We start from the raw sequence: 11,975 nt of genomic DNA, 5'->3' as shown, positions 1-11,975 counted from the left end.
TATAATTTGTTGAATTTATTGAATTTATTTTTTGTCATATTTTTTATTGTTTTGAATATAATTATTGATTAATTTGTTGAATTATAATTGTTAATGTTGAATTATAATTGTTAATGTTGAATTGTAATGATTAATTTGTTGAATTTATTGAATTTATTTTTTGTCATATTTTTTATTGTTTTGAATATAATTATTGATTAATTTGTGAATTGTAATTGTTAACGTTGAATTTATCTTAGGATTAATAGTTGAATATGTTGGAATAATTAGTATAGATTGGTTCAATTGGTTGTGGCTATTGTTAATATTTGCAGGTTTGTGGATTTGGGTAGTATCCAGTATAGGGGAGGTGCTGCCGATTTTTTTTTTAACATTTGAATTTTATTATACAATTATTAATATAAAATTGTTTAGATGCGCAGAATGAAAACCAGAGCTGGTCGTTCACGTCCAGTCGAATCAAGTTCGTCTAGCAGCGATGATGATGTTTCCTTAGGTGCCTCTCAAGAAGAGGCACCTACACCACCTACGCCGTCAACCGATGCTGCCTCTTCCAGTGATGTTTCACATCGCAGAAGCAGCGTGCCTTCGAAGCGGAATCAATTTACCCGCCAGTACGAGGCACAGTGGAAGGACGATCTTTCAATGTAAGTTTGTTAAGGTTTTATTTTTTATATATATAAAAAAACAAATTTAAAACATAATTTATGAAGTAATCACAAATTAATTTCATTTCTTTTCAGGTTCACAAACATTGAGGCCGCCCGAGTAATATCATCGGCATTTAAAGCGTCGATGGAGATTCCATTGTTTCAATGGAGTCAGATATCCAGACATCCTGAATGGATGCCTCAAATCAATGCATGGTTTCGTAGATTTGAGGTTCGTGGTAATATATAATTTTCAGCTTATTTCTAATAAATTCTAGTTATAATTGTAAATAAATTATTAACATTTTAAAAAATTATTTTTTTATATACAGCATCGATTCTACTAGGACGATGAACATGACACTGTTGTGAGGAGGGTGTGGGAAAATCACGCGGCAATTAGGTAACATCGAAAACAATACGACTTCTTTTTACATAATTATTTATGTTTCGAAATGTAAATTTTTCATGTGTGAATTAAGTTGCGTGATTTTTGGTATGACACCCAGAAAAAAGCAAAAAAAAACAACGAGGGATAAGGGGTTCCAAGGCTGGAACGATGTTGTGGTTTGGAGGGATTTCAAACCAATATACATCCCGGAAGATATATGGCCGCACTATCTTCAGCACGTGTCATCTGAGCGGTTTACTCGACGCTCACAGTCCGGTGCTAGCAACCGGAATCGGCCAATTCATGGCTCGGTGACAACGCACACCGGCGGCTCCGTTCCGTTTTCTGCACATGCGAAACGGATGGTAAGATTAATTTAAATGAAATATATCGTTCAATTAATTTGTTGTTAATACATTTTTTTCATTATAGGCTACGTCTCTTGGACGTCAGCCGAGCCCTATGGAGCTGTTTGTGGAGACGCACGTGCGAAGTCATGACCGCCAAAAGGGGACGCAACAGTTCGTTGACAACCGTGCTCAACATTTTGTGGTATGTTTGTTCAACCATTTTATTTTGTAAGTTATTATTATGTTTATTGAATTGAATATGATGATTTTTTTTTTTCAGGAGACCTATAATAATCGGTTGAGGGAGAGATACGGGGACGATCCATCGACCCATCCGGAATTCGATCCGGATTTGTGGATGGAGGCTGGATCGTCAGGTGGACCCGATAAAAATCGGGTTTACGGGCTCTCCAACACTACCGCGGCCAACTTGCGGTCGACCGGCACTGCTTCAACCGCTGGGAGCTCCCAATCTAAGGAGTTTGTGGCCTTGCAGCAAAGGTGCGACCACCTATCAGAGCCATACACACAACTCAAAGAAGAGCAAAGATTGGCGAACGAACAACACAGAGCAGAGTCTGAACAACAAAGAGCGGCCTATGAAGAGCTTCGGCAAATGGTCATGAACATGACACAAGGTGGAACATGTGCGCCTAATCCTTTTTGGCCGCGTAACCCTCATCCTCCTCCTCCTCCTCCTCCTCTCCTCCACCTTTATATTAATTTTTAATAAACATTATTACATTTAAAATTTTGTTTAATGTTTTTTTGAAACACATTCATTTTGTAATGAATATTATTTCACTTTGAGTTTTTGTTGCTTAATATAAATTTTATTTGCATAATTGGTTTGTATTACCATTAATTTATATTATTTTTTCAAAATAATTAAAAAACAATTAAAAAAAAACAATTACACAGGGATTTACCGACGGAAAAACTCTGTCGGAATTCGACAGTGCCTGCCACTGTCACCGACCATCACCGACGGAACAAATCCGTCGGTATAAATTTACCGACGTATTTACCGACGGACATCTTCGGTCGGTATAAAATATCACCGACACTTTTCCCGACGGAGTTCGTCCGTCGGTCTTTTTATAACACCGACGGAAAATATTCCGTCGGTATATGCCAAGCGGGAAACTTTTTTTTTTTGGCGCGCACGGTCCGTCGGTAAAAGTTTTTTTTGTATTTCCGACCGATATAGCGACGGAATGTGGAATCACCGACAAAAGGTATTCCGACGGGAGTATTCCGTCGGTAATATAGTCGGTAAATACTTTACCGACGAAAGTTCTATCATACACCAACGGAAATATTCCGTCGGTAAAACTGTGAAATCTTGTAGTGTTAATAGTTAAAAAAATAAATAAATAATCATAAATATATATGTGTTATAAAAATTCCTAAGATATAAGCTACTTTATGAATTGATATTTTTTTAATAAATTCTTCACTTATATAAAATCTATATATAACATAAATATATATAAAGTGTATAGTGTGAATAAAAATTTTATGAATTACTCCATTAACTTTAACTTGATGGTATAATTTTATGAATCATTTTAAATAGTTCATTTTAGTTACAAGTGAGAAAAATATTAATTATATACACATAGATAAAAATTTCATGTTACCATTTAACTAAGCAGTCCTTTTTGAATATTGATAGAATTTGTTAAAAGATATAAATCTTTTTATTTAAAATAGTTAAAGATAACATATAATAATAACCTAGGATCTTCTATAAGAAAATATTCCATGGTTCACGCTTCTTAGATTTAGGTAGTTTTTTTTTTTATTTGTTATAGTAGATTAATATTTTTTCTAATTCTGTTTTATTTATTTTTCATATCCTTATATTTCGCTTTGATTATTATTTTTTTTTAATATACTATCGATAATTATAGAAAATCAATATACATGAAAAAGTAAAATGATATAAAATCATAAAATTTTAAATTTTTCAAAGATATAATTTCAATCGCGTTTTAAAACATTACTCGAATAAAACAAGAAAAAAACAACGTTTCTCAGACGTTACTTGACTAAAACAAAAAAATCCACAATCTTTTGAACTTGTCAACGTTTCTGAAAATGAATGACCATTCTAAAGTACACAAATATCATGAAACAGGATAAGTGAAACAAGGAAATATTGTTTGATCTTTTCAATGCATATGAAAATGTTGAATTTGGTGAATTGTACACAAATGTAAAAGCAGCCACCGTAAATTCTTTGAAAATATTGTTTGTGAAAGAGATTTTTCCTAGCTACCGCCCGCCAATAAGGAATTGAAAGTTCCTCAACCTGTCAATCCCATGGATCATTGCATCAGGTTTCAGATAAAAAATAATAAAAATATTATAGTTTCAAACTATTTTTTATTGAAGATGTTTTTAATTTTTTATATTAAGTGATACCAATAATTGAAAACACTTGATTGAAATAAATAAAAATCCAAAAACTAGTTTTTTAAAAAACAAGTGAATCAATTATTTAAAGTGTAGGAATGACTAAAGATTTTACTCTATTTGTTTTTCTAAATTATTTAAAATTAATTTTTTTTATGTTTTTCAATGTTAAAAATAACTTTTAAAAAAGTAAAACAAAATTATTTTGATATATTTTCAAATAAAAATCATTTTGAAAAACAGTTGCTATTACACTTTTAAACATCATGTAAATATAGGAGTTTTATAAAAAAAAATAATTAAAAACAATGAAAATCAATCTCCAAAAAACATCCAAAATCAAAATCTTATTAAATATATGAGTTGTTATTAAAAAGATATCAAGTAAATTAGCATCCCTCCTTTTTTTTCAGAGTCCTTTTCTAACAAGGGACACCTGTGCTCGTTGATTTTGAGTGCACGTTCCTATTTTACAAAGAAGAAATTTCCGATTGTTACGGACACGATGCTGAATGTTCCAGAATGGCTTCTCCTACCTGCCGCTCGCCATTAAGGAATTAGAAGGTTCAAGGCCCGAAGTCCCATCTGAGGTACTTATACCTACTGTTTTTTTCAATCTGAGGTTCGTCTGCCTGAGATCAGAGTTTGAACTTGTCAACATTGTCCGATCAATGAAACGCAGTGGAGTATTCTGAAGTGATGCATCAATGAACTGCTTGTCAAAGTTGCTACCTACTGTTTTTTTCAATCTGAGGTTCGTCTGCCTGAGATCAGAGTTTGAACTTGTCAACATTGTCCGATCAATGAAACGCAGTGGAGTATTCTGAAGTGATGCATCAATGAACTGCTTGTCAAAGTTGCTACCTACTGTTTTTTTCAATCTGAGGTTCGTCTGCCTGAGATCAGAGTTTGAACTTGTCAACATTGTCCGATCAATGAAACGCAGTGGAGTATTCTGAAGTGATGCATCAATGAACTGCTTGTCAAAGTTGCTTGCGCCTTTTCATTAACAAAACTTGTCAAAGTTGCTTGCGCCTTTTCATTAACAAAACACCCCCTTTTTCTTTGATCTTGCGGAACAGGCACAGAAATGGGTGCTTTTTTTACGTTGTTTACTTTAAAAACCGTTTAGGAACACGATTGAAACCGTGTTTTTATAATTTGTTTTTTGTTAAAATTTAATATAGTTTGTGTGTTTTAGATCGTTTTAATGTGCTAATATTAAAAATAATTTTTAAATGAAAAATTATTATTAACATACATTTTATCATAAAAAATTATTTTAAAAAAACTATTACTACACTGCTAAACACACTGTTAATCACATAGAGGGGTTTAACAGTTATTATTTTAAAACATGTTATCGAATTCTCAAAAATCCCATGTCATGTTTTGGGAAAATGAGACTGTTAATATTCAAGCTAAGTTCAGATTTGAGTACAGTGCATTGCTGAATTCTAGATAATAAGATCAGAATTTTTTATTCTAGATAATCTTTAGCACCTCTGCCGCTCTATTCTTCGTACGTTGGGATTTATCCACCTCTATCATTGTTTTTCTCCATATAGGACAACTTATACCTGCTGTTTTTCTTAAATTCTCTTATTTGAAACTTCAACTGGAGAACGCAGTTCGAAGTACAATTTTCTCAATCTCTTTGCTTAAAAAAAGAAAAAAAGAAAAACAAACCCAAGCTCTTCGAAATTTGTTTTCCCTTTATTTGTTCAAGATTGCACTGGACGCGGCTAGAGGAATTGAGCATCTGCACAACCATGCAGTGCCACCTATTAATTATTCATAGAGACATCAAGTCCTCAAATATTCTGCTTGATGCAGATTTTATAGCTAAAAATCACTGACGGGGCCAGAATCCGATCAATAATTCATGTCAGCCAGGGCAGTCAGGGACATGCAGTAGGATATATTGATCCTGAGTATTATGTATTATTAAATGTGTAAACAGAAAAAAATGCTCTCCCTTTTTCCTTCCCACTCTCCCCTCTCCCCCATCAACCCTACCCCAACCAAAGCTCACTTCCCCATAAAATCTGGGCCGCCACCTCTTTTTTGCCTTGATGATCCCACATTGTCACCAATAGAAGCGCTAATACCGAGTCCCACCCTCAAAGGACCGGTCTGGGGAGAGCATACCCAAACATCAAACCCGCTTATCCAACACAAAAATGTCCCTCCATCATCCACCCAAACCTTCCCTTCGCACCAAACCACAGTTCCTTCTCATCAAAGCCTTGTGCTACCCACTCAGGGTTTCCACACAAAAATATCGATCATCCAATAGCACAAACCTTTTATTTTGAATGTTTTCCTCATGGCTCACCTTTACATAGCTTAGGAAGAAATTTCAAAGACATGGAACAATCCCAGAGCTTTTTGTCTCAAAAAGGCTAAACAAATCTGGGAAAAGGTTTGGCTTCCTATCTTTTTGCGACCCTGAAATAGATTATAAACACAATTTTGAGCACCTGAAATTAAACAAGCACACATGTATAAAGGCTAAACAAATCTGGAAAAAAGTTTGGCTTCCTATCTTTTTGCGACCCTGAAATAGATTATAGACACAATTTTGAGCACCTGAAATTAAACAAGCACACATGTATAAATATATATATATATGATTTTATTAAATATATGAATGGGTACAATCTCTATGTAATATATTCTTTCAAAAGAATATGACAATCCTCTGATTCTTCCTTTGGATTTGATGTATGGTGACTTGATTTATTTGAGTAATCAAGCTAAGATTTGTGCTTTGCAAGAACACGAATTTGAACGTGTATTGCAAAGCGAGATGTTGCGATTAGATGCTTTGAAGAGTACCTTGATTTGTCTTCAAAATGTTGTTGAAGAACTCTTATGAGACGTTTTGGCTTGATTCAACAGAGTTTCGTTCTTTCTAGACTTCAAGCGTAGATGAAGGAGGCTTGAGAACTCTTTGAGATAGAGCTTCCTAGCTTGAAGAGAGAGAGAGAGAGAGCTTTCTTGCTTGAAGAGCTTGTCTTGAAGAAAATTTGTATCTCCAGGACTCCCCTCCTCTGCCTTTAGGTTGAGGCCCTCTATTTATAGAGATCTATAGGGGTTCTCAGGTCCTTTTCCAATACCACATGACATAATTTTATTGGTTGGTTTTTATTGACGGGATCTTGCATTTATAACAAGATATCTGACGAGATCTTGCATTTATGACCAGATATCTTGAATATCTCATCCCAAGTGTCAACTTTTCATTGGCCAAGAAATATATAAAGACTCATTTATTTTCCATGTCATTTATTTCAATTTTATTTTATCATTTCTTTTAAAGAATAAAATAGCACATGGCGAAATTTGATTGGTAAAAAATTTGTGTTTCTACATATGCCCCCTCGAGACAAGTTTACTTACTTTTGAAACAAGTGGGCATGTCTCGAAAAACATGGTTGAGAAGGTTTTATATTTTCAACTAAAATTTGATTTGACTATATTAGATTTTAACAACAAGCAGATAAATCTTATTGTGAAAATAAAATATGATAATCAAAATTGAAAATGAGATTTATCAAATCAAATGATAGAATATTCAGGTCCAATACCTCATTTGAAACTGATGCATGTTCAGGACCAAACAAAATTTATCTTTATACCAGAAAAACAACTAACACTTTGACAGGGCTGCATGATTTTATTTTTTTTAATTGGAAGTGGTCATTGTAACATCTTATTTTAAAGATCTCATTGTTCTGTATCTAATGACGCAATCCGTTTGTGATTTCGAATAACGGATAATGAATTATCACATATTAAAGATTTGGATTCATATTCTCTTTCTTCTCTTGATATGCGTGCACTCATTGTTTGACGAATTATTTACTTCATTCCCGTTTAAATGTTCTTTCCTTTATACTTCCTTGCATAGTTATTAGGTTGACCCGGCCAAAACCCGGGTTAAAACCCGGATTATATGAAAAATCCATGTAAAATATGGGATAAAAAAATTGGTTTAAATATTTCAACTTAAAATGATAACATAGTATCTTTTCAAAGTGGGGTTTAAAGCCCTTTATATATACTCTATGTTTACATGAAAAAATCATGTTTTTCAATGTGGGATAAAAAACCTTTTGGTTTAAATACTTCACTTAAAGGGATTAGTATCTTTTCAAAGTGAAGTTTAAAGCCCTTTCATATATATGCTCTATGTTTACATGAAAAAAATCATGTTTTTTCAATGTGGGATTTGAAACTCATTGGTATATATACTCTATGTTCCCAAGGAAAAAATCATGTTTTTTCAATGTGGGATAAAAAACCTTTTGGTTTAAATACTTCAACTTAAAAGGATAACATATTATCTTTTCAATGTGGGATTTGAAGCCCTTTCATATATATACTCTATGTTTTTTTATCCCACATTGAAAAAACATAACTTTTTTCATAGGAACATAGAGTATATATATCAATGGGTTTCAAATCCCACATTGAAAAAACATGATTTTTTCATGTAAACATAGAGTATATATATGAAAGGGCTTTAAACCCCACTTTGAAAAGATATTATGTTATTCCTTGAAGTTGAAGTATTTAAACCAAAAGGTTTTTTATCCCACATTGAAAAAAACATGATTTTTTTCTTGGGAACATAGAGTATATATACTAATGGGTTTCAAATCCCACATTGAAAAAACATAACTTTTTTCATGGGAACATAGAGTATATATATGAAAGGGCTTCAAATCCCACATTGAAAAGATACTATGTTATCCCTTTAAGTTGAAGTATTTAAACCAAAAGGTTTTTTATCCCACATTGAAAAAACATGATTTTTTCCTTGGGAACATAGAGTATATATACTAATGGGTTTCAAATCCCACATTGAAAAAACATGATTTTTTCATGTAAACATATAGTATATATATGAAAGGGCTTTAAACCCCACTTTGAAAAGATACTATGTTATCATTTTAAGTTGAAATATTTAAACCAATTTTTTTTATCCCATATTTAAAAAAAAAAAAAAAAAACCCGGGTCTCGTCCGAGTCTCGTCTGGGTCACTCGGGTCCCGGGTCGACCCGCCGGGTCGCCCGGGTTTGGCCGGGCTGTTGCCACAGCCGGTCTTTTATTAAACCCGAACCGGTCCAGCCACCGGGTCGACCGGGTCCCGGGTTGACCCGCCGGGCCGGGCCGGGTTTAATAACTATGCTTCCTTGTATTCTTAACTGATTGACAGCAAAGACTAATCAAATGCTTTTCAAGTTAGGAAACATAGTTTGCCTTTTCAACAGTATAGGAAAACTTTGTCTTGGTAAATGAAGATTGCAGAACCGAACAGGAATTATTGCTTTATTTTTTTGCGATGACTTCAATAGGAAAGATCTGCAGAACTGAATTGGAATTATTGCTCTGGTTTCAGAAGAGGAAAAGCAACTTGCACAGCCGACCTTCCTATCACAGAATAAGAGTTTTTTTTTCTTCTTCTTCTTTTGTAATTTGGCAACGGTCTATAGTGTGGCTATAAAAGGCCACTACATTGTCTTTCTTTATGCTGTAAATAGCACGACTCCTTCTCTTCTTTCTTTACCTTTAACACAGCCTCCACCAGCAGGTATGCACGACTCCTTTTTATTAGTGTGCATTGACTCTCTCTTTTTTTTTTCGATGAATTGTTGTTTTTTAACGTTTATTAGCAGGCGTGCATGGCTCTTTTTCAATATTTTTTTTTGAGCATGTAGGTAAACATAATTATGGCATTTCAATCATTTGTACAGAGCTTTTGGAATATTTCAATGACTTCAACTGCAGGCAGGCAGTCTCAACTGATAGCTTCTTTGTGTTATCTGGACTTGGATCTCATCTGAAGACTTCAGGAGTTTCAATTAGTGAACATGACGGCTTTTACAACACACTTCCTTTCTCAAAAGTTCACAGAGTTATCAGCAGAAAGCCACATGTAAATGAAACCAAGCACACGTTGTCAGCAGAAATCTGATTTCTTTGGTTTTGGTCTTTGGAGCAGGAGCGGCAGCCTTCATAAGTGGTTGAAGAGCCTCGACAATAATGCTCATATTTGGCCGGAACTCAGCTTCATGCTGCACTCATTATGCTGCCACAGCTGCCAACTAGGCAACCCCTTTAGGGGGGTATTCTCCTTTCAGCTTTGGATCTACACATCGTTTAACTTTGTCTTCACTCAGTCTTGGTGTAACCCATGTAACAAGACCCTGCTGTCCACGTGGCATGGTATGATCCACGGGTTTCCTCCCAGTAAGAAGCTCTAGGAGAATCTTCAATGAAGAAGCTAAATGGAAAGTAAAAAGTTAATATTTTAGTTTTTTTGTTATTTGTTTTGTACTTGAAAGAAATTCAAACAAAATGCTAAAATATCTTTTCTCTCTCACAAATGTTATTTCTACATATCTTTTTAAAGAGCCAAAATCAAAGCTACTAACAAAATAAACCAATTAAATATAGCCATGTGAAAAAAAAATAACATTAAAATTATTAAAAAACAATAAAACATTTGTTTCTTCCACTCCAATATAAATGGCTCTTCAAATTAAATGGCTTTTTTTCTATTGGAATAGATATGGTAAAAAAACTTATATTTATACCATTCAAAATATTATTTTATCAATTTAGCTTTTCAAAATAGCATTTGCATTGGAAATGCTTTAAGAGAACTACTCCAAAACTGTAACCATCATTGTCCATTATTGCATATTTAAGAGCATGATAACCAAAGGTTCCTAAAACTCGAGTTGAATGAAGGTAAGCAGCCATACCATGAACATGATTCGAAAGGTTAAGATCTGCGATCTTGGCTTTGAAGTCTTCAAATAGGAGCACATTGCTTGGTCTGACCTCTCTCTGTGTATTACAGGAAGTTGTACTTTCTCATGCAAGTAGCCGACCTTTCTTTCACAAGACATGAAGATCTTCTTCTTTTTTCTTTTTTTCTTGTAAACAGGAGAAGATCCTTGGTGTGGCTATAAAAGAAAACCTATGTTACCAAGCAACATCATCACACAACCTCTCGTCAAGTAATGCCCTTGCTAGAAACTCCCCATATCTTACTTGTGTCGTCTGCATCAATTGTAACAGGTATCCAATTTCTTGTTCCACTCGTGCATAACGTATTTTTGTTTTGTGAAGTGCGTCGACTTGCTCTCCTGATCTCAGGTGCTTACGCGTTGAATGTGGCCTGGAAATCCAATCTCTGGTTCAAATAGCAAGAGGGACAAGTCACTAATCATCCTTGTATAATCTCTTAAAGCATCGGTGACAAGAATGATGCGTCCCTGTATAATTTTTTTTCTGTATCTATGTCATTGCAGATTTTTCTTCAGCAAGTCCTGCCCCCTAGGGCTCATGGTAATATTTTGCATGCAAGGCCCACTTTTATCTTCCCAATGAAACAACTGTTGAATAAACTCAATCTAGAAGCTCCCAGATGGTCAAGGAAGGCAACCGCCAGCCACCAGCCGCAGCCGCCAGCCGCCTTCACACCACCGGCCTCCAGCCGCCTTCACACTTGGAATAGTTGATTTTTTTTGTGTTTTAATTTCTGTATAAATAGAGTGCCCAACTTATGTTATATGTGTGGAAATAATTGAGAGAAACACTAGAAAGAGAATAGAGAGAGAGAGGGTGTGTATTGTTAAGCTTTTGTTAATTGTAAATTTCGGATTTTGTAATAAAACTTTGTGTTTTATCCCCTCTGAGTGTTTCAAAGCCACCACCAGTGGTTATTCCCACCAACAATTGGTATTAGAGCCCCGTTCGTCGGAAAACAGAAGTGTTTTGGGGTATATCCAAATTTTCAAAGTTGTCCAAAACAAGTTTTGATCATTCCACAATGTAGAGCTCATCAAGACGAACTCACTGTCGCAAGAATCAGCCTGATCGGAGACCGCGGTGCGCCACACGCGCCGCCTGAAGGTCTGGTGATTGTAGCCCACGCGCAGCCACTCGCACCAGAGGTTGAAGACGAGTGCAGTCCACGTGCGCCATATGCGAGCCGCGCCGCACCGTTCCAGCCGAGCCGTACACGAGCCGAGCCGAGACGTCAAGCCGCCGTACATCGCGCCAAGCCGAGCCGCCAGCGTGCTGAGAGAATATTCCCCCGAATATTCGCCGAATATTCCACAGAATATTCCCGGTTCAAC

General features: G+C 35.1%; 1 protein-coding gene across 1 annotated transcript; it reads left to right on the top strand.

Annotated features, from left to right (window-relative positions):
- The first annotated feature begins 1,293 nt into the window (after positions 1–1,293).
- On the top strand, positions 1,294–2,121 carry LOC140955603 (uncharacterized). Its single transcript, XM_073409280.1, has 3 exons — positions 1,294–1,406; positions 1,474–1,593; positions 1,672–2,121. The coding sequence occupies exons 1-3, from the start codon at positions 1,404–1,406 to the stop codon at positions 2,119–2,121; spliced, it is 573 nt and encodes a 190-aa protein (XP_073265381.1). The 5' UTR covers positions 1,294–1,403.
- Positions 2,122–11,975: the final 9,854 nt, after the last annotated feature.

This window comes from Populus alba, chromosome 5 (assembly GCF_005239225.2).
Source record: "Populus alba chromosome 5, ASM523922v2, whole genome shotgun sequence".
NCBI lineage: Eukaryota > Viridiplantae > Streptophyta > Magnoliopsida > Malpighiales > Salicaceae > Populus > Populus alba.
This window is presented reverse-complemented; position numbering and strand designations above follow the sequence as displayed.

What these genes read in the sequence shown, in the direction of transcription:
- LOC140955603 (XM_073409280.1), top strand. An exon ending in ACCGTGCTCAACATTTTGTG is followed by an intron (nt 1,594 to 1,671) that starts GTATGTTTGTTC and finishes TTTTTTTTTCAG; the next exon opens with GAGACCTATAATAATCGGTT.